The sequence below is a fragment of the Salmo salar genome, chromosome ssa16, assembly GCF_905237065.1.
Source record: "Salmo salar chromosome ssa16, Ssal_v3.1, whole genome shotgun sequence".
Classification (NCBI taxonomy): domain Eukaryota; kingdom Metazoa; phylum Chordata; class Actinopteri; order Salmoniformes; family Salmonidae; genus Salmo; species Salmo salar.
The window spans coordinates 44707984-44732493 of NC_059457.1; the positions used below are offsets into that span (position 1 = coordinate 44707984).

General features: G+C 42.3%; 1 protein-coding gene across 6 annotated transcripts in view; it reads left to right on the forward strand.

Annotated features, from left to right (window-relative positions):
* Positions 1–24510, forward strand: part of LOC106573944 (cell division cycle 14Ab) — an 83152-nt gene that overhangs the window by 5173 nt on the left and 53469 nt on the right. For 4 of the 6 annotated variants that reach the window (XM_045697310.1, XM_045697311.1, XM_045697313.1 and 1 more), the window contains exons 3-7: positions 2001–2091; positions 7299–7374; positions 12901–12993; positions 16826–16905; positions 22058–22124. In XM_045697310.1, the coding sequence (XP_045553266.1) occupies positions 2001–2091; positions 7299–7374; positions 12901–12993; positions 16826–16905; positions 22058–22124 (407 nt within the window). Of the gene's footprint in view, positions 1–985; positions 1526–2000; positions 2092–7298; positions 7375–12900; positions 12994–16825; positions 16906–22057; positions 22125–24510 lie in introns of those variants that run through there. The other 2 variants (XM_014149419.2, XM_014149420.2) reach the window with 1 other exon arrangement.

The following is a 24510-nucleotide window of genomic DNA, read 5'->3' on the forward strand; positions in this document are numbered from 1 at the left end:
ATGGGAAATATCATTATACTCTTGGGTAAAGTATTTCTTTTTAGGGCAACATCAGTAGACATTTTACAAATAACATTTAACTCCAGTTCTACTTACTTCCTGTATTGTCAAAAAACTAAATGTTGGGGGTAGTTCAAGCTAAGGCAGGTTCTATCTACAGTTGAAGTTAGTAAAACAGTAAGGATAGTAAAATGGAGGGATGTATAGTGTACCACAGTATAAGTCATAATACCCATAAAACCTAGCGGTCAAACAGGAAAATAGTTCCAATGGTTTCTCCACCATTCATTTTCCCATAGGGGATTTTAGAAACACTTAAAATAAGGGATGTGTTTCATGTAGGCTTAACCTGGTGTGACTTTTTGATAACCGTGTAAATTTCTCAAGTACAAGGTTACTTTTATCAATATGTTCGGCTCTATTTTCCTCTCAGATTCGAAAATGCTGAAGAGTTTTGAAATCTGCCACACCCCTTTTGAATCAGTTTTTGTTTTGTCAGAAAAAAACATGCACACATTTAAAAACAATATGCTACCTATTGTTTTATCTATAAGATGTCTTGCACAAAAAAGGTCTTTATTATTACTATACTATTATAGCCCCGATTTATAGCCCAGACTCCATGATCCTAGGTCCAGCAAATCTAATCTAATCAAATCAGCAACCAACATTTTGTTACTCCAAGAGGTCTGAAATTATTGATGAGGTCGCCAAGTAGGCGTTTGGCAAATGTTGTTACAATATTAACAGAAGTTTCAGTTGCTCATCTCGAACTATATATTTATTTACTTATATAGTTCTGGGGCGGGGTTTATAGCATGTCATGATGTTTTTTCCTGCATCCTATAACTTTTGTATGTAATCCACTGGGCCATGCTGAACAGGCATAATCAAAGTGTGTTACTGTGTCCTTCCCTCCATTGTCGAGTTCAGACAACGTATTTGATCGCTGATTGGTTGAGGGAGACCATTCCCTGGCAACGTGCCTTTGTGTGGCGATTGGGTTTCTGTGTGATGTCCCTTTAAGATGTTTGCTTGTAGTCGAATGACTATCCGCAATCATGGCAGGGATTCAGAGAAAAGATTTGTGCACTGTCTGGGTAGGAAATAAGTCAAGAGGACATCTGTTATTTGTAATGCATGGATATTTTCCTCAGCGCTGAATGAAACCAAGAGGCACGCAAATACTTTCTTCTGCAGACCTTTACTTTTTCTTGGTCATGGATTTCATATTGGCAAATTACGTCTAATTTATTATTTTGGCCGGAGCAAAGTGCGTGGCTGCTAGCAAACCGCTAACTTAGCTACTAGTTGGATAGAAGCTATCCAAACTTCATTAGCTACTCTGATTTAAAAAAAATGTTTACTAATATCATTTAACTGGTAAAAAAGCTAACTAGTTAGTCAGTTAGCAACTTGTTTGTGTCGATGACTCTCGACAGTCTTAAACATTCTCCTATCCTTTCAACTTTGTTTAAAATGGCAGACGACATTGAATTGATAGGAGCCTGTGAATTAATAAAAGGTAAGTGAACATTTGCTAGTTAGCTATGTGTAAACTTTCTGCTAATTAATTAAGTCAACGCGAGTATTTTCGCCAACCTGGCTAGCTAGCCTTCTTTTGCATCTCGCGAGCCAGTCTAAGCAGTCTGTGATTGACATGAATTGGTTCGAGAACTACTAGCTATGGCTAACGTTACTGGCTAACTTGAAACGTATATTTTCTTATTTTCAAAGTAAACTAAGATAGCGAATGAATATGATATTTTGAGATTAATGTAGTTTTGTACGGCAAGTCAGCTAGCTACCTTGTAATCACAGCTCGCGGAAAGCGAGTGACAGTCGCATGAGTAAACAATGTTTCCAAGTCTTCCTTGGTGAAGTGTGTTTAAAGATTTTTTTTATATATAACTAAACCTCAGTTCTATGTTGTGATGTCCGTTTTTATGGCCCCTGAAGGTTTGCTGTTCATACATGTACCCATGTTTTTTCTTCTTCAGATCGATTATATTTTGCTACCCTAAGAAGCAAGCCAAAAAGCACTGCAAACACGCACTACTTCTGCACAGATGACGAATTTATCTATGAAAAGTAAGTTTTGTTCTCCCTCGCAGTCTCTTCGCACGTTCATTAGCTTCAGTGCATTTGTTTAGCAACGGTCCACTGGACAGAGCCAACAAGTGTCGCTGGGGCTGCTGAAGAGCTTTCACTGCAATTATGTAACAGCTTTTAATTGAACGTTTTCCAATTCAGATTAATAAAGCCATTGTGTTCCACTCGGCTTGGAGTAGTTGGTGTGGTTCCCAAACTTTTTATAGTCCTGTACCTCTTCAAACATTCAACCTCCAGCTGTGCACCAAGGCACCAGGGTAAGTGCACTTTCAAATGTTGTTTTTTGCCATCATGGTAAGCCGTGGCAGGCTTACCATGATGGCAAAAAAACATTTGAAAGTGAACTGACCCTGGTGCCTTGGTACGCAGCTGGAGGTTGACTGTTTGAAGGAGTGTGAGTTTGTCACAACCCTGCTCGTGGGAAGTGACAAAGAGCTCTTATAGGACCAGGGCACAAATAATAATAATAATAATAATAAACCATTTTGCTCTTTATTTAGCTATCTTACATATAAAACCTTATTTGTTCATCAAAAATGTTGAATAACTCACCACAGATTAATGAGAAGGGTGTGCTTGAAAGGATGCGCTTAACTCTGCGATGTTGGGTTGTATTGGAGAGAGTCTGTCTTAAATCATTTTCCACAAACAGTCTGTGCCTGTATTGGGTTTTCATACTAGTGAGGGCTGAGAATCCACTCTCACATAGGTACGTTGTTGCAAAGGGCATCAGTGTCTTAACTACAGGTTGATTAATTAGGGCCGATTTCAAGTTTTCATAACAATTGGTAATCTGCATTTTTGGACACCAATTATGGCTGATTACATTGCACTCCAGGAGGAGACTGCGTGGCAGGCTGACCACCTGTTATGCGAGTGCAGCAAGGAGCCAAGGTAAGTTGCTAGCTAGTATTAAACTTAAATTAGAAAAAACTATTAATCTTAACATAATCACTAGTTAACTACACATGGTTGATGATATTACTAGTTTATCTAGCTTGTCCTGCGTTGCATATAATCGATGCGGTGCCTCGTAATTTATCATCGAATCACAGCCTACTTCGCCAAACGGGTGATGAATTAACAAGAGCATTCGCGAAAAAAGCACTGTCATTGCACCTGTGTACCTAACCATAAACATCAATGCCTTTCGTAAAATCAATACACAAGTATATATTTTTAGACCTGCATATTTAGTTAATATTGCCTGCTAACATGAACTTCTTTTAACTAGGGAAATTGTGTCATTTCTCTCGCGTTCTGTGCAAGCAGAGTCAGGGTATATGCAGCAGTTTCGGCTGCCTGGCTCGTTGCGAACTGTGTGAAGACCATTTCTTCCGAACAAAGACCGTAATTCATTTGCCAGAATTGTAAATAATTATGACATTGAAGGTTGCGCAATGTAACAGAAATATTTAGACTTAGAGATGCCACCTGTTAGATAAAATACGGAACGGTTGCGTATTTCACCAAAAGAAGAAACGTTTTTTTTTCCTTTCTAAATTATATTTTCCGGATTTGACCATATTAATGACCTAGGGCTCGTATTTCTGTGTGTTATTATAATTAAGTCTATGATTTGATAGAGCAGTCTGACTGAGCTGTGGTAGGCAGCAGCAGGCTCGTAAACATTCATTCAAACAGCACTTTCCTGCATTTGCCAGCAGCTCTTCGCTGTGCTTCAAGCATTGCGCTGTTTATGACTTCAAGCCTATCAACTCCCGAGATTAGGCTGGCAATACTATAGTGCCTATAAGAACATCCAATAGTCAAAGGTATATGAAATACAAATGGTATAGAGAGAAATATTCCTACAATAACTACAACCTAAAACTTCTTACCTGGGCATATTGAAGACTCATGTTAAAAGGAACCACCAGCATTCATATGTTCTCATGTTCTGAGCAAGGAACTTAAACGTTAGCTTTTTTACATGGCAAATATTGCACTTTTACTTTCTTCTCCAACACTTTGTTTTTGCATTATTTAAACCAAATTGAACATGTTTCATTATTTGAGACTAAATAGATTTTATTGGTGTATTATGTTAAGTTAAAATAAGTGTTCATTCAGTACTGTTGTAATTGTAATTATTATATATATATATATATATATATATATATATATATATATATATATATATATATATATATATATAGCTCAGAAAAATAAAGGGAACACTAAAATAACACATCCTAGATCTGAATGAAATAAATAATCTGATTAAATACTTTTTTCTTTACATAGTTGAATGTGCTGACAACAAAATCACACAAAAATAATCAATGGAAATCCAATTTATCAACCCATGGAGGTCTGGATTTGGAGTCACACTCAAAATTAAAGTGGAAAACCACACTACAGGCTGATCCAACTTTGATGTAATGTCCTTAAAACAAGCCAAAATGAGGCTCAGTAGTGTGTGTGTGGCCTCCACATGCCTGTATGACCTCCCTACAATGCCTGGGCATGCTCCTGATGAGGTGGCGGATGGTCTCCTGAGGGATCTCCTCCCAGACCTGGACTAAAGCATCCGCCAACTCCTGGACAGTCCGTGGTGCAACGTGGCGTTGGTGGATGGAGCGAGACATGATGTCCCAGATGTGCAGGTCTAGCATTGTCTTGCATTAGGAGGAACCCAGGGCCAACTGCACCAGCATATGGTCTCACAGGGGGTCTGAGGATCTCATCTCGGTACCTAATGGCAGTCAGGCTACATGGAGGGCTGTGCGGCCCCCCCCAAAGAAATGCCACCCCACACCATGACTGACCCACCGCCAATCCGGTCATGCTGGAGGATGTTGCAGGCAGCAGAATGTTCTCCACGGCATCTCCAGACTCTGTCACGTCTGTCACATGTGCTCAGTGTGAACCTGCTTTCATCTGTGAAGAGCACAGGGCGCCAGTGGCGAATTTGCCTATCTTGGTGTTCTCTGGCAAATGCCTAACGTCCTGCACGGTGTTGGGCTGTAAGCACAACCCCCACCTGTGGACGTCGGGCCCTCATACCACCCTCATGGAGTCTGTTTCTGACCGTTTGAGCAGACACATGCACATTTGTGGCCTGCTGGAGGTCATTTTGCAGGGCTCTGGCAGTGCTCCTCCTGCTCCTCCTTGCACAAAGGCGGAGGTAGCAGTCCTGCTGCTGGGTTGTTGCCCTCCTACGGCCTCCTCCACGTCTCCTGATGTACTGGCCTGTCTCCTGGTAGCTCCTCCATGCTCTGGACACTACGCTGACAGACACAGCAAACCTTCTTGCCACAGCTCGCATTGATGTGCCATCCTGGATGAGCTGCACTACCTGAGCCACTTGTGTGGGTTGTAGACTCCGTCTCATGCTACCACTAGAGTGAAATCACCGCCAGCATTCAAAAGTGACCAAAACATCAGCCCGGAAGCATAGGAACTGAGAAGTGGTCTGTGGTCCCCACCTGCAGAACCACTCCTTTATTGGGGGTGTCTTGCTAATTGCCTATAATTTCCACCTGTTGTCTATTCCATTTGCACAACAGCATGTGAAATTTATTGTCAATCAGTGTTGCTTCCTAAGTGGACAGTTTGATTTCACAGAAGTGTGATTTGACTTGGAGTTACATTGTGTTGTTTAAGTGTTCCCTTTATTTTTTTGAGCATTTTATATATATATATATATATATATATATATATATATATATATATATATTTGACCGATTGAATCGGCTTTTTTTTGGTCCTCCAATAATCGGTATCGGCGTTGAAAAATCGTAACTGGTTGACCTCTAGTCTTAACAGCGCGATTTTCCAAGGCAGAATACTCAGCGCAGCCCAATCCAGAAATCTGGCAGTGGCTTCTGATTAAATTCAGTTTTCACAGAACCGCTTGTTGCAATTTTCATGAGGCTCTCTTGTTCAGATATCGGTAAGTGGACTGGAGGCAGGGCATGAAAGGTATAACGAATCCAGTTGTTTGTGTCATTCTTTTTGGGAAAGTACCTGCGTAATTGCGTACCCAACTCACTCAGGTGCTTCGCTATATCACATTTGACATTGTCCGTAAGCTTGAGTTCATTTGTACACACAAAATCATACAAATGATGGAAAGACCTGTGTCTTGTCCTTGTTAATGCAGACAGTAAAGGACTCCAACTTCTTAATCATAGCCTCAATTTTGTCCCACACATTGAATGTAGTTGCGGAGAGTCCCTGTAATCCTAGATTCAGATCATTCAGGCAAGAAAAAACTTCACCCAGATAGGCCAGTCTAATGAGAAACTCATCGTGCAAGTAGTCAGACAAGTGAAAATGATCATCTGTAAAGGAAACTTTAAGTTCTTCTCTCAATAAAAAAAAAACGTGTTAATACCGTGTCAATACTTTGCCCCTTGATAAGCAAAGCGTTACATGGCCGCTGCCCATATCATTGCATAATGCAGAAAATACAGTAGACTTCAGGGGCCTTGCTTTAACAAAGTTAGCCATTTTCACTGATGTGTCCAAAACGTCTTTCAAGCTGTCAGGCATTCCCTTGGCAGCAAGAGCCTCTCAGTGGATACTGCAGTGCCCCCAAGTGGCGTCAGGAGCAACTGCTTGCATGCATGTTACCACTCCACTATGTCTCCCTGTCATGGCTTTTGCACCATCAGTACAGATACCAACATGAGCAGCAGCTACATACGGACCGTTAGTGTAATTCCCGCGAGAGAGTAACGGTTCATGTGATTGGATGTTCATTATTTGACTAGGCTACCTGTATTTGACATTGTGTTGTTATTTCGCTGAACACTAGATGGTTTAATTTTATTTTGGGCAGTGAAACGAGGATACTCAGGCGAGAAAAAAACCTCACCCAAATGTATAGCCCCGTTGGAAAATATAAATGGACTGTTTGAAAATGTGAAGGGGAAAAAAAACTGTATATTTTTAAAAAGGGAATCTTATTTTTATTTTCTTTACCCCCGGGTCTACGTGTACCCCAGTTTGGGAATACCGGGTTTACATAATGCAAGCGTTTGATTAACTCTCCCTGTTGAACTTGTGAACAGGAAAGTAAAACACAAAATTGTAGTTCAATACAAAAATGTAATTGATAAGAAAAATCATTCCTGAATTAGGATAGCTAAGTCATCTCAATATTAGGCAGTTCTATCATGAATGAAAATGTTTTAACCAGTCCAGTCTGACATTTTTTAATGTTAATTATATTTCAGCTTCTATGCGGATTTTGGACCACTCAATCTAGCCATGCTATTCAGATACAGCTGTAAACTCAACAAAAAGCTGAAGGTAAGTCATGTGCCTCTCTATTCATGCCTTTCTTCCCTCATTAAGAATGTACATTATGGATCTGTGAAAACAAAACCAATTTGTGTAGTTCTACTTCACACGCCCTCATTGACAACAACCGCAAGGTCTGTGGCATTTGAAAACATGCCAACACATACAGTAGTGTAGTTTATGGGGTTAGTTATTAGATAATTACAAAACCCACACACTGCCCCCTCGGCTAGAGTTTAGCTACTTGCAAGGACAATACTAAATACAGAGAGGCCTCTAGCTGTAGTATATGAGCATCTTTTTTTCTCTTTGTCTGCATGTCATTTTAAAACCATTGTGAAACTTGAAGGGTAGGTATGGAATTAATGGATAAAACACAAGTCCTCAGACCATTTAAATCAAAGCTTTGGCAAAGTAATTGGCTTTCTGTTTTTAGCCACTGACTCACCTGTCCCAAAGCTGTGTTGGCACTTTCCCTCGGACACAGAGTCATTAGAGATGCCAGGATAATCTGTGTGGGCTGACACAATCTGCTCCAGCTCGTAGTGTAGGCTACAATATTCACTCGGTGGCCAGTTTATTAGGTACACCCATTTAGTACTAGGTTGGACTCCCCTTTGCCTCCAGAACAGCTTGAATTCTTCAGGGCATGGAAATGTTGTTCATTTTGTATCAAATGACCTAACGTGTGGAAGAAAAACATTCCCCACACCATTACACCACTGCCACCAGGCTGTACCAGGCAGGATGGGGCCATGGAATCATGCTGCTTTCGCCAAATCCTGACTCTGACATCAGCATGACGGAACAGGAACAGGGATTCGTCGGACCAGGCGTTCATTTTCTACTCCTTAATTGTCCAGTTTTGGTGATCACGTGCATACTGGAGTCGCTTCTTGTTTTTAGCTGAAAGGAGTGGAACCCGGTGTGGTCGTCTGCTGCAATAGCCCATCCGTGACAAGGACTGTTGCGTTCCGATATGCTGTTCTGCACACCACTGTTGTACTGCTCTGTTATTTGCCTGTTTGTGGCCCGCTTGCATGATTCTTGCCATTCACCTTTGACCTCTCATCAACGAGCTGTTTTTGCTCACAGGACTGCCGCTGACTGGATGTTTTTTATTTGTCGCACCATTCTCGGTAAACCCTAGAAAATGTTGCGCGTGAAAAGCCCAGGAGGCTGTCCGTTTCTGAGGTACTGGCACTGACAATTATACCACACTTACTTGGGTAACTCATTTAGCCCATTCTAACATTCAATCAAACAGTAACTGAATGTCTTGATGCCTGTCTGCCTCACAATGTTCCTTCTAAGCTGTGTGCCTGCACAGGTGTGAAGTAGCCATAGACTGCTGCACAGCTCCCCGGGGCAAGAGTGCAGAACAACTATCAGCTCATGGAGAGAAGCACAAGATTCAATTTCACTCACCTTTCTAGAGTTTTCCCTGTTAGTTAACACTATCAACATTTCCCCTTACTGTGGCAAGTGTGATAGAATCTGCCCAGTATTAGCCACTTTCGATGCAACTTACCAAAACTAAACAAACTACGCAAGAGGTTTTGTTATAGGGGTCTCATGGTCATGACTCGGCCTGTACTCTACCTAGACCGGCATAAACAATCAAAGTTGCAGTAGGCCTATATGCAAATAGAACATGCCATATGTGGATCTGTGCCGTTTACTTTGAACTGGACTGTGTTTACAGCTGTGGTCATGAGTTGATGTGCTTGTTTTGAGATCAACCTAAGAGCTGCATGCAGCATCAAACAACCCAAACATTTTCAGTCACCTCCTTGTCTGACGGACAAGTGGATGAACAGGTTCATGTCGAGCCCTGCGTGTTTCAGAAGTTTCATGGAATGTAGGCCTACATTGACCACCACACATTGCTACTGTAGGCTGAAGGAAATGGCTGTTCTATCAATGTTAAAATGTTATGGGATGCATTTTCTCCATTGTTTTTGACGGTAGGACACTCCGGTTGGCCTACATTATGATCAAATAGCCACAGTAGCCAACTTGGTCACTGTTAAAACTCTAACTTAAAGCGGGTACAGACTCAGTGTTCACAGTAAATGCACGTTGGAAGTTTCACAGCATTTTCCGAAAGTTGAAGTTTGTGCTCAGCAGACCTGAAATTTGCTCTATGACGAAAAATTTGAGGGAACATTGGTCACAAACCAATTTCAGGAACATAGGTAAACTGTGTGTTGGTTTATTCTGGAGCCTCCCCGAAGTATGTTTAGATACTACTGTTTGTCATGTTCGGTGCAACCAAAATCTGCAGTGATTTATTAGGCTACCACTATTGATAAGCGTGTGGTCGACATCCAGAAAAAAAAGTCTATGGCTATTGGCATACATAGTCAATTAAAATGAAAGTATTATAATTTTAAAAAAAATCTATAAATAGGTTTCCATCTTACCTTTTTATGCGAGTAAAGTAAATATCTGATAGAAATTCTCATTACAGGCTTGATGGAAACAGAATATTTGTCGGTAAACTTTCCAAATGTTGACAAAACAAAATATGCTAGACAAGGTGGGATCCTTCTGTGTCTGCGTAAAATGTTGGTGGAATCGATATGACTATCAATATTTGCGCATAAAAGTGAAGTAAACTTGGAGTCACATGATATGTTGTGTGGTCCTCCTTCAACTCGTCAGGAAAGCATGCTGTTTATTAGGATACAGATGAAATAATAAGTTATGATGACCTTCACAGGGTGGTGAAAGTGCAAGGTGATGAGCTTGATGCTTCTTTCTATTAAATATCCAGGGTTTTATTCAGGTGACATTATCATCAATGCTTGCCATTTGACAAACAAATAATCTTGCCCTTTTGTCCATAATAATCTCATGTATGCTATACCAGCACAGTATATGCGAGCTGTTGGCTACAGCGCACATGCCAATACTAGCGTGGGGACACTTGCTATGTAACGCAAACTTTTTTGTGAGAAAACTGTCAGTAGAGTAGAAAATACAATGGAAACCCATTTAACTTGATTCGTTACATGGGGGATTTAACTGCAAGAAGGGATTTTTATGTGCACAACGTCATCACGCACATTCTTTTATCCCCATCAAGTCAATTTGATGGAAACACATCTCCGGTGGGAAAATGTTGTTTAAATGCATATTTGAGAATATTTGCATAAAAATCTGTTGCCGATTGGGTGGAAACCTAGCTAGTTATGGTCATGCCTGTCAAGTACATAGCATGTGGTTTATAAAGCTGTCTTTGTTCTTGTTTGTGGATGTGCATTATAAATAATTTGAGTTCAATCAGGGCCTGGCTTTTATCCAGGAGTCGTAACAACAATTCTGCTGTTCACGATTTATGACACTAATGCCAATTTTTACATGAATTCAGTTGCTGTTAGGCTAACCTGAGTATTTGAGTTATTGTTATCATTCTGGGTGCTTAAATTCTCCCAATATGTTTATTGTTAAGCAATCTCAATTATATTCAGAGGTATGTGAGGTAAAGGAGATGTGAAGTTCTTGCTATGCCTACTCAATTTTTAGCTCTCAATTGCCCTTTTTAAAAGCCCACCTGGCCAAAACCTCATAAGACCCTGGTCAAGGGGAGCTCCCAACTTCCCAGACACACACACCAATAAAGTTGCCAATTTTGTCTAACTCATGCCTTTCTACCCCCATGTGAATGTTGCTCTCAGGAGAGTTTCATTAATAGAGGTTCTGCGTCTTTTTGTCCTGTCATTTTTCTGTCGAAGCAGACGATCTGTAGGTCTGTCATATGTAGGTGTTGGTCAGTGTTGAAGGTAAAGTCTCAAGCAAGCATGATGTTTTTATGGCTGTCTCTCCCTCCCTCCCTCCCCGTCCACACCACCACGCTTTGCCCTCCAATGTTTGTGTTGTGAACAGTGTGTTGCCTTAGGGACAGCATTCCTTAGATCCTCCATTGGTTTGGATCTGGTACATGAAAGCTGAGATGTAAAAAAAAAATGACAGGAAAAGTGGACAACCCTGATTTGAGAAATGACACCGTTTGGAGGATGTGAACATCCCACACCTGTGGGACTTGATCTGGGGCTTACAGAGCCCATTTGATATGTGTTGCCCCCCACTCACCTACCTTATTTCCACATCCTCTCACCACTCATGCTTGTGTCTGGCCTGGCTTCCGGTTGGTCTGGCTTAACCTGCTTAGCGACGCAGTTCACCTGTTTTAACCCTGACCTTTACCCAGAGGCCTACATCCTCTAGAAGCCTTGTTAGTCTGTTGAAGTATTTTACATATCAAGTGAAAGTATTTGAGCAGATTGGGTCTATTTCCCCCACAGTGCATTGTAGGCTATGTCCTATTGCTCATAGCCATCAATGTACTGGAAACTCTGACAGTAGGCTACATTTTTCTGTGATATAGCATTTTTTTTCCTATGAAGACTAGCATATTGTTGCCATTGAATGCAAGAACTAGGTTGCTTCCCTCAGGCTTTCTCATTTGTGCAAAAGTCCATCCTCCACCTTCTCACCTCCGTCCTCTCTTCTCTGTGACCAAGAAACTGGTCAAAGTGACCTCCCCTCCTCGATGGCCACCTTTTCATTGAGGATAGTCCTTTGTGGAAGAGTTTTGAAATCTGCCACACCCCCTTTGAATCAGCTTTTGTTTTGTCATAGGAGGAAAAAAAGGCAACATGCTACTTTAACTATAAAATGTCTAGAACAACTGACTTAATTAGTTTATCACTTTACACATGTATTTTGGGATCCACCCCTGTAAACATAATTTGCATGATGACCCACAATGGGTGGGGGGGGGACTGGGTTTGTCCTTACAAGCCTTTGTGGTTTCATTTCCATACCAAACTTCACTTAGGCTAGAGACTCAAGCATGCTGTTCCTCATATCGCTGATTTAGCCGTGTGTAGCAGTGACTGTGTGTATGGATGGATGCGTCTATCTTCTAGCTTGCCTGTGCTGCTTCTGAGTGCTTTGGCCGACTCGGGCAGTGATTCTGAACGAGAACACTGACAGCGGCACACACCGGCAGCCCACCTGTTCTGCCAGCGGCTCCTCTTCCTGCATCCCTAGCGGATCGGTGGTGTCCTGAGCGTCTGAGCAGCAGCTACGTCAGCGTCTATCTGCATCTGTCCAAATAATATAGCCTAATGTAATATCATATACAAGCCAGAACCAGATGTGCCTTTAGGTCTATTAATTAGACCCAAACTTGCCACATTCTTGCGTCTTTCTCTTTGAGTGCAAGATAGGAGGCTGCCGAGTTTATCGTTGTTGATTTCTGTATGTTTCATTAACACTAGTATTTATAGGACTAGTGTATTTCTAAGCTAGATAGAAATACATCATACACAGTACTGTACAACCTTTGGTCACCTAACAGTTGTTGTTTAGACGTGGTTTAGTTGAGTTTGTTGTGCGTCATCCAGTGTTTGTGCATATCTTTATCAATGATTCTAAAATCTTAAATAACTTTTAATGTGAAGATGTTCTAAATGAATGTGATTTTAGTTTTTTCTTACGTGTATTTTCTCCTTTTGTCTGCAGTCGTTCACACTGACCAGAAAGCGAATCGTACACTACACCAGCTTTGACCAGCGGAAAAGGGCTAATGCAGCGGTTTTAATCGCTGCCTATGCTGTGAGTATTCCCTCCTTTCTCTCACTGTCCTCTCTCTGCAGGGAAGGAAGTTAGGCAAGGAGAAAAAAGCTTATTTTGGGCCGTTGCGTCATGCTGCACCCCTCAAAAAAAATGCAGCTCAACTCATTTTGCATTTGTATCAATGTACCCAGATGGCCCCAATGCACTTTTCCCCTAGCATGTTGTTTTTGTTGTATCTGCAGTATTGTTGTCGACCCAGGCCTTTTTTTCAGGTCTACTTTCAGTCAGTGCTGATTTTCCTTTTAAGGTGGCACAACCCCTTCCAGCCAGGTCTCTCTCTGACTCTTGGAGAAACGGATGGGAGAGGACTGCTATAGACAGCCCTATTGTCCTGCCACAGTGGCCCCATCTTCCTGCCCCCTTTGAATGCCCAGCAGCTCCTGTTGCATTAGTCCCTATTCATTTGGTCTCTTGCTGCCAGCCATGGTTGAAGGCTGTCCTTTCACTCCCAGTCAGATACCAGCCTTGACTGTAATGTGTGACGGCATCCCTTGCCAGCTGGCCGCTCTGTCACATGGCAGTAAATGAGGGGATTTATCCGGTTCTTCTGTTGTTATGCTATGATGAGGACATGCCTTATGACAGAGCCCGGCGATGGCATGATGATGATCTTCTCAGGCAATGTGGGTCACTAGTATTTACTCAGTGGACTGTGCCCAGTCCTTACCCCAAGGGAACAGACAGAGGAACAGCAACTGTCATGACATACTTTGCATGTAATTTAAGGCCCTTCTCTGAATATTTTTCCATTGTGATGCCCTGCCTGGACTAGAAACATGATATAGGCTATATCAACCCTTCTGGTTTTGGCCCTTAATGGCTATGACAGTGATTGGTAAAATGCAGTTGTTGAGTTTCTCATGGTAAACATGTTTTTCTTAACTAGCTAGTCTATATACATCCCAAAGTGTATTCTTATAATGGCCAGGGTTGGATTGAATAAGGACCTTGGTCCCCAGAACTGTCTTGTTAGCAACCCAGGCAGGGCCCCAGTCTCATAGCTCTGGGAGGAGATTTGAAGCATCGTTGCAGCAGGGGCCTTGCTGGATTATAATCTGGATTTGGCTTCTAATCCTGGTTGACAGTGGCAGGAGGACAGTTGCATGCCATAATACCCCCCCCCCCCAACACCTACCCCTGAGGTGAACCCTGTACATCATGCTATCCTAGCTGTTCACAAAGTCCCATGCTAGTTTAGTCCTGTCAGCATGTCTAGCCATATTGACACATGATCAGATGCTTGTCAATGTCTGTCCATGCTAGAAATAATGTATGTACAGTGCTTTCCAACCAAAAATAGCATTTGATCCACTCACCAAATAGATCCTGTCACTTTTCCCTTTACATTTCCTGTATTGGCCAATAGGAGACTGATGACCTTGTGGGTTGTGGGAGTTGAATTGCAATGATGGTGTCTAATCTGTCACTCAGTGACCCTATTAAAGCTGATGTCATTTATTCCTTCCTAGACAATCTCTCAAGGGTAGATGCACAAGGCGAAGCGCTCCGCTAAATTTAGCCTGAACCCTGACCCGAAGCCCAATATGAACTCCTCATTCAATGACACTGAAATATCAGCACCTCTTTCAAAACCAGGCCACATAATTTCTTCCTTCTGCACGAGTCATTGGCTCACAAATGCACGCAGAAGACATAGCATTCAGAAATCAATATCGAGCCTGACGAACTGCGTTTATCCACTTAGATGGGATGTGAGGTTTGTCTGCAATGTTGTAATCTCTGTTCTGCTGTGTGTCTAGCTATTTAGCCTAGGGGGATTGTGTTGTCTTTAATAATGAGAGAACATGCAGGGAAGGTGGCAGGGCTTTCCTCCCGGTTTTTCTCTCCAAGTGGGTCAACATTGATCCGGTCAGGTGATTGTGTGGGCTCCGTTGAGTCCTCCTGGCCCTGCTCTCGTTACAGATGTTTTAATACAAATGACCCGCTTTGAACCCAAGAGGATTATATGTGTGGGACGAACAGCTGTCCCTGTGGGACTCCAAATTCTGTCACGTGGATCACGTGGGACAGCACACACACACACACACACAAACACCAGCAGTAGAATTTCAGCTGGTGCATTTCAGCAGTATCCAATTGTCTGACTGGTGAATATTTCATGAAGTGGGAGCAGGAATAACAAAGCTCTGTTCTATTTGCTGAGGGGACACAGGCTTCGTGCACTGCTTGGCCTCCATGTCACCAGACCTACTGACACACAAACTGCATACACAAGCCCACTCTCCCATACAAGCCTCCTAGTCAAGGCAAATCTTTCAGTCGACCTTTGCAAAATGGCCAGATTTTCACAGCAGGGCTGTTCGGACCTGTTATTTCAGCCTGGTCTCCTAGACTAAACTTAAAGTAAACAAATCCAATTTCAAGAATTTTACTGAGTTAAAGTTCATATAAAGAAATCAGTCAATTTAAATCAATTCATTAGGCCCTGATGTATGGATTTCACATGACCGGTAATACAGATATGCATCTTTTGGTCACAGCATGATCATGCTGAAAGTTGAGGTGATGGCGGCGGATGAATGGCATGACAATGGGCCTCCGGATCTCTTCACGGTATCAAATTGCAATCGATAAAATGCAATTGTGTTCGTTGTCCGTAGCTTATGCCTGCCCATAACCCCACCACCACCATGGGGCACTCTTTTCACAACGTTGACATCAGCAAACCGCTCGCCCACACGACGCCATACACGTGGTCTGCGGTGGTGAGGCCGGTTGGACTTAGTGCCAAACTCTATAAAACGATTTTGGAGGCGGCTTATGGTAGAGAAATGAGCATTCAATTCTCTGGCAACAGCTCTGGTGGACATTCCTGCAGTCAGCATGCAATTGCGCTCTCGCTCAGAATTTGAGACATCAGTGGCATTGTGTTCTGTGACAACACATTTGAGTGGCCTTTTATTGTCCCCAGCACAAGGTGCACCTGTGTAATGATCATGCTGTTTAATCAGCTTCTTGATATGCCACACCTGTCGGATGGATTCTCATGGCAAAGGAGAAATGCTCACTAATGGGGATGTAAACAAATTTGTGCACAAAATTTGAGAGAAGTAAGCTTTTTGTGTGTATGGATGATTTTTGGGATCTTTTATATCAGCTCATGAAACATGGGACCAATATTTTACATGTTGAATTCTTATTTTTTTTAAATGAAGTGTCCCGGATTTACGTACAGAATAATACGAAATGCTCTGAGACCAGTTTTGTTATTTCCAGGGGTTTGTCAATGTTCTTTGTTTACTTTGTTCATAGTTCTGCCTAATTCTCTAGATCTTCAGTGGAACTGAAATAGCAGACGTGTTGCTTGTCTCTGCCCTCCACTCTCTGTCGTTACAACTCCTTGTATGGATGTGGGATGCCGAGGTGTTGATTCAGATGAGCCCTGCTTTTCTGACCTGGGGTTGGGAGAGCAGCACGTTCGTGGATGGATGAGTTGGCTACCGTGTGTTTATGTATGGCGAGCCTGTCGTGCTGTGACCATGCCGTCTGGCCCCTTACTGGCCTATTTAGGCTGATGCCTGGGGAATCTCATGTGACACAATGTCTCCATGTCTCTCTCTCCCTGTTATATTGCCTGTCCTCATTATATTCCCTGTTTTATATTAGTGCTCTAAGAACAAATATTTTCAAAACCAGAGTAAATCAGGAAGCTGAAGGATTACCAAAATGAGGGAATGAAAACTGTGGCTTCAGTGATTCCAAGCCATGGTTTACTAACTGCGTTCTTTCACACTTCCTCTGTCACTTTCTCTCTTTCTTTTTCTCTCTTTCTCTTCTGTCTATCTACCAGGTAATCTACCTAAAGAAGACCCCAGAGGAGGCCTACAGGGCTCTGATCTCAGGCTCCAATGCTTCATATCTTCCCTTCAGGTAAGACCAGACCAGCCATGTCCACTCTACTACACAGCAGCATGATTTCTAACCACAGAAACAATAATTTGTTATTTGTCTAGGAAGCACATCTTGGCTAATTGCCTTACATCACAGTTCCACCTGACAAAGACCTGGGTCACAGCGCCACCTGACGACAAAGACCTGGGTCACAGCGCCACCTGACGACAAAGACCTGGGTCACAGCGCCACCTGACGACAAAGACCTGGGTCACAGCGCCACCTGACGACAAAGACCTGGGTCACAGCGCCACCTGACGACAAAGACCTGGGTCACAGCGCCACCTGACGACAAAGACCTGGGTCACAGCGCCACCTGACGACAAAGACCTGGGTCACAGCGCCACCTGACGACAAAGACCTGGGTCACAGCGCCACCTGACGACAAAGACCTGGGTCACAGCGCCACCTGACGACAAAGACCTGGGTCACAGCGCCACCTGACGACAAAGACCTGGGTCACAGCGCCACCTGACGACAAAGACCTGGGTCACAGCGCCACCTGACGACAAAGACCTGGGTCACAGCGCCACCTGACGACAAAGACCTGGGTCACAGCGCCACCTGACGACAAAGACCTGGGTCACAGCGCCACCTGACGACAAAGACCTGGGTCACAGCGCCACCTGACGACAAAGACCTGGGTCACAGCGCCACCTGACGACAAAGACCTGGGTCACAGCGCCACCTGACGACAAAGACCTGGGTCACAGCGCCACCTGACGACAAAGACCTGGGTCACAGCGCCACCTGACGACAAAGACCTGGGTCACAGCGCCACCTGACGACAAAGACCTGGGTCACAGCGCCACCTGACGACAAAGACCTGGGTCACAGCGCCACCTGACGACAAAGACCTGGGTCACAGCGCCACCTGACGACAAAGACCTGGGTCACAGCGCCACCTGACGACAAAGACCTGGGTCACAGCGCCACCTGACGACAAAGACCTGGGTCACAGCGCCACCTGACGACAAAGACCTGGGTCACAGCGCCACCTGACGACAAAGACCTGGGTCACAGCGCCACCTGACGACAAAGACCTGGGTCACAGCGCCACCTGACGACATAGACCTGGGTCACAGCGCCACCTGACGACAAAGACCTGGGTCACAGCGCCACCTGACGACAAAGACCTGGGTCACAGCGCCACCTGACGACAAAGACCTGGGTCACAGCGCCACCTGACGACAAAGACCTGGGTCACAGCGCCACCTGACGACAAAGACCTGGGTCACAGCGCCACCTGACGACAAAGACCTGGGTCACAGCGCCACCTGACGACAAAGACCTGGGTCACAGCGCCACCTGACGACAAAGACCTGGGTCACAGCGCCACCTGACGACAAAGACCTGGGTCACAGCGCCACCTGTCATCATCCTCTTATTAACAGAATGTGTGCGTCTTACAGTAGATTGGGCCTGTGTGTACACAGTACCATTCAAAAGTTTGGACACCTACTCATTCCAGGCTTTTTCTTTATTTTTACTATTTTCTACATTGTAGAATAATACTGAAGACATCAACTATGAATTAACATATTATTTAATGGGATTATGTAGTAACCCCAAAAAGTGTTAAACAAATAAAAAATATATGGAACTGGGCGCTCGAGTGGCGCAGCGGTCTAAGGCACTGCATCTCAATGCAAGATCCCTGGTTCGAATCCAGACTGTATCACATCCAGCCGTGCTTGGTAGTCTCTTAGGGCGGCACACAATTGGCCCAACGTCATCTGGGTTTTGCCGGGGTAGACCGTCATTGTAAGTAAGAATTCGTTCTTGATTGACTTTCCTAGTTAAATAAAAAAATTAAATTGCCACATGATTCCAAGTGTTATTTCATAGTATTGATGTCTTCACTATTATTCTACAATGTAGAAAATAGTAAAAAAAAATAAAAAGCCTTGAATGAGTAGGCGTGTCCAAACTTTTGACTGCTACTGTATGTGTACATAATGATGTATTACCTGTGAGGCTCAAATAACTTCCGAAGTGTTTCGTGTCGTTCAACCAGGTCAGGTATTAGACCTGAAAAAGCAGTTGCTTCGATGCCCTCTCAGATAGTAGTTATACTTCATATAGTAAGGTCTGTGGTTTTCCCAGGTAGGTTTGAGGCAATGACAAAACATTTTCTATATCCTACAAGTTTAGCCAGAACATTTTTTCTTCTTCAGTTATTAGATCTGCCCTACTCTGAAACAGAACGCACATTTGTTATTTTTTTTTTACTCTGCATATTCCAACCGCTCTCTCCCTAGCATAACATGGACTAATCTGCTTTCCCGTAGCATAAGATATCTATGCCTATTGTGGATCAGCGGACTCACTCTTTTTAATAGGATTGGACTGCATTTCAGAGGAGTGAAAGTGACAAATGGAATAAAAAAGATTTATCACTCACACCGCTGTTACGTGCACACGTTCTTTAATCCTGATGTTGGCCTGGTTTGTTTGTCTTGTCATAACACAAACAACCAGTTTTCATGCATCTGGATGGAGTGGACTGTTTAGAATAGATAACTGGATTAGATTAGGATCTTTAATTTGGAATTATGTTCACCTCCGTGTTAGTTTGACCCTTTTCCTTGATCAGATAACAAATACCAGGATTTGACTCACTGTGGAGTGAGTCACACCCTCATGACCACCGTCCCATCGGCATTCCAACCCAGCTCCACATGGAGGTCAGGAATTGGGGTGGAGGGGAACATTTAATGTGTTGCGGGAAAGGGACAGAGCGCGGTTACGTCATATGGTAAATAAAGTGAAGGCATGTCGAGATGTTTTACCCACTCTCTGCCACTACATTGACTTGTATGACTGCTTTCTTTACTCTTGTACACAAGGACTGTGATTCATTGCCCTGTGATACGGGTTGGCAGCCAGGCTCTAGGATTGATTTGGGTATTGTTGGCTTGAGTTATGATAGTGACAGATATTGGCCCTGCGGGCTTGTCTCAACCTGCCTGCTTGTTTGGAGGGAGAATGGAGCTTTTGACAGATTACTTGACCAGTTGTAATGGGCCTCTAGCAAATGGGATGGCACTTGCATAATATGTTGAAATTGGTGAAGAATGAACAAGGGGAGAATGGCGAATAAGGGGGATGGTGTTCTCATCATTCCATTATTAGGCTCTCTGGTCCAGCACTTTAAACTGTAATGTTCATTTAATTTCTCCCAGTGGTAGCTTGAGGAATTACGAACACAAACGATTAAAGTCAAACAGCAATTTTAATTACTTTAAGAGCTGTGTGAGCATTCCCAACTAAGCTATAACATATAGGCCTCGTTTTACATAGTTGTGCAAAGAGGCTGGACCAACCCTCCCTCCACTCGGCGAAGCCAGCACTTTTTTTAGTATCCTTTTGAACTGGGTTTGATGGATATCTCTGAGCTACTTTTAGAAAGTCTATTTCTAACTGGGCCTTTGACCTTGACTTTTCCTCCGTCTCTCCCCAGTGGTTCCCTTCAGAGGGTCAGTCGGTGTGGTTAGAATGTTCGCAAGGGGGTGATGGAGGGAGAGGGTCGTAGAGGGGGTGATGGACGGACAGACGGTACCCTGATCCTCAGCTCCCATAATTAGTAGGGCAGGGACGATACCTGTATTGCGATATTCACTAGTATCGTGGCAAAGAAATAAAATAGGAAGCGGATTTGAATTGTTTAGGGAAACGGCCCAAATGTTGGAAACAATTATCATGTTGTCATCCAGATTCACATGTATTTATTTTCCAAGCTATAGAATGCAATATTTTACATACTGCAGGTTTATAAAGGACCAAGGAGTTTGACCTGCTTTGTGTTAATTTTTGACATGGAAAAAATATTACGCTACTGGTATCAACACAGCCCTACTAATTAGTGGTTGACTTATTTTAGCTGTGTGCAGACTGGAGTTTGAGATGGGATTGTTACACTGCCATGACAGGGAAACGGACGGACCCACACATGCACAGTAGTACATAGATGCACATTACGGTACAGAGACTCAACACATTGTGGCATATAATCACACACATGCACAAATGTTTTTTCTGTGTGTGGTGTCACGGTAACTGAGCTCCTCATGCTTCCGACGCATTGTTTTGTGTAGGTGGCCTCTTGAAGGTTCTTGGTTGAACCTCTCCCATTCACGTTGATGCTCTTGTCAGTAGCAGAACACTCAGCCTGCAGCTTCACTCCAACCTAGAGTGGAAAGGGAACACAACAGCTGAATTTGACCCAGATTATTTCTGACATCTACAATATGCAGATGAAATGAGGAATCAAGTAAACTCGCGCATAATGTACATTCATTTTGTGTATGCGTAAATGTGTTTTTGAGACAGAAACTATGTTATTGGCTATGCCAAATAGGGCTGCAATGCAAATGCTTGGATTTTGTGAAATATCTCTAGAAAGATCTCTCCCACATTGTCTGGTGTCCTCTCTCAGGGCCAACTCTGCATGCAACATCCCCATAAGAACGTCTTACGCTTTGCACCATGAATATACAGTCCTGTTTCAAGCTCTGTTTTGAAAACAATGTTTATTTTTTTATTTTTTATTCTCCTTTGTCACTGGCCTATTATTTAGTGTCCATCTATCACATAATATGAGACACTCCAAATGGTAATTGTCTCCAAGGTGACTGTGTCACCCACAGCCTGTATATCAGGGGTTCTAGATCTAGGATGTCATCTGAGAAGTGTATGGTGACATCGAAGTTTTCCTGGTGCAATGCCTGGTTCAATTGGAGCATTCCTCTTGGTACCCATGTCCCACGAAGATGATATCATGATTTTATAGGTTTGGATAGAGGGTTGCTTATTTGTGTCTGTGTGCAATGTGGATGTTGGCTGTATTTTGAATCTGATATGGTTGTGTCTCTGGAGGGTTGATATGAGGATGCTACATTGGCTGTCCTCTTCCAATCTCTCTGAAGTACTTAGGAAAACATGGAGAATATATAGCCTACCCTATTCAAAGAGCACCTTGTATACCCTCTTATCCATCCATAGCTCTACCTATACAGTACCCATGTGTGGGCTCCAGTTTTTCCAATCTCTGATGTGTTCATTGTGACACTCTTATCACTCATTTTTCAATTAATCGTTCACTCACGCCTTCATCTCTTTGTTTTTTCAGGGATGCCTCGTTTGGAAATTGCACATACAACCTGACGATTCTCGACTGCCTACAAGGAATCCGGAAAGTGAGTTTTGTGTATTTATGGAGTTATTGGATAAACGTAAATTAATGTTAAATTAAACTTAATAATTTTTGTAACATCTTGATTGCTTTCAAGCTGCGCCCTCTCTTCCTCCCTCTAAGTACTTTCTTATATCCAAGGCAAGCCAACACTTTACAGGAAGTGATGCTGGCCTTTAGTTACTCAGTAACTACCATGGTGGCCTAAATATAAACACAGTACTTATTTTAGTTCTGTCCTTAGGTCAACATTGACATGCGTAGTATGTGTAATTACCGTAATTCTGAATGAGTTACCAAATTATTTGAAACCCCAAACATCTACATGGTATTTATGCATCATAACCTGAAGTTAGTGACACCTTCAGCCTAAACTGATGAAATCTAGACCTATTTCAACTTAATGGGTTAGGATGAGTCTTGGAGTGTGACGGGGTTACAAATTAGTCTTTCATCTGTCTCATAGGACCAATTATAAACTGTGTGGTTCGTGGCCTGAATGCTGATTTGGCAGACAGCCGTGGTATATTGTATACCACGGGTATGACAAAACAACATATTTTTACTGTTCTAATTACTTTGGTAACCAGTTTATAATAGCAATCAGGCATCTTGGGGGATAGCCAATATACCACGGCTAAGGGCTGTATCCAGGCACTCCGCGTTGTCGTGCTTAACCTCTATGGGCTAGGTGGGACGTTAGCGTCCCACTCTATTCAACAGCCAGTGGAATCGCGTGGCGCGAAATACAAATACCCCAAAAATGCTATAACTTCAATTTCTCAAACATATGACTATTTTACACCATTTGAAAGATAAGACTCGTTAATCCAACCACATTGTCCGATTTCAAAAAGGCTTTACAGCGAAAGCAAAACATTAGATTATGTCAGGAGAGTACCCAGCCAAAAATAATCACAGCCATTTTCAAAGCAAGCATAAATGTCACAAAAACCCAAACCACAGCTAAATGCAGCACTAACCTTTGATCTTCATCAGATGACACTCCTAGGACATTGAACAAAACATGCATGTATTGTATAACTATCAAGTTCATATTTATATCAAAAACCAGCTTTTTACATTAGCACGTGATGTTCAGAGCAAGCATACACACCAAAAACTTCCGGTGAATGTACTAAATTACTCATCATAAACGTTGACAAAATACATAACAATTATTTTAAGAATTATAGATACAGAACTCCTTTATGCAATCGCTGTGTCAGATTTTAAAATAGCTTTTCGGCGAAAGCACATTTTGCAATATTCTGAGTACATAGCTCGGCCATCACAGGCTAGCTATTCAGACACCCGCCAACTTCGGGGCTCACTAAACTCAGAATTACTATTAGAAAAATTTGATTAACTTTGCTGTTCTTCATCAGAATGCACTCCCAGGACTTCTACTTCAACAACAAATGTTGTTTTGGTTCCAAATAATCCATAGTTATATCCAAATATAGCGAGCGCATTTCGTGACAAAAAAATTCAAAATGTTCCTTTACCGTACTAAGAAGCATGTCAAGCGCTGTTTAAAATCAATTTTTATGCTATTTTTCTCGTAAAATAGCGATTAATATTCCAACCGGACAACGTTGTATTCATTCAAAGAGGGAAAGAAAAAAATGGCGAGGTCTCGTGAACGCGCATCTCCGGTCTCTGTCACCAGGCAGTCCACTGACAAACTCTGCTGCTGTTATCTGTCCAATCCGGTTTCTGAAGGCTTTAGAGAGCCAATGGAAGCCTTAGAAAGTGTCACGTAACAGCACAGATACTGTAATTTCGATAGAGATGCAACAGAAGGACTACAAATTGTCAGACAGGCCACTTCCTGCTTGGAATCTTCTCAGGTTTTTGCCTGCCATATGAGTTCTGTTATACTCACAGACACCATTGAAACAGTTTTAGAAACTTCAGAGTGTTTTCTATCCAAATCGACTAATAATATGCATATTCCCGTTTCTGGGCAAGAGTAGTAACCAGTTTAAATCGGGTATGTTTTTTTTATCCGGCCGTGAAAATACTGCCCCCTATCCCAGACAGGTTAACCTGTTTTTATTTTATTTATTTATAAATATATATATATACAAATGTATTTATTTATACAAATGTATTTATTTATATAAATTTATTTATATATATAAATTTATTTATATATATAAATTTATTTATATATATAAATTTATTTATATAAATAAATACATTTGTATAAATAAATACATTTGTATATATATATATTTATAAATAAATATATATATATATATATATATATATATATATATATATATATATATATATATATATATATATATATATATATATATATAATTATTTTCAGTTAAAGTAAACTTCTGACTTCAACTTCTCAGGGCTACGTGGGATGCTAG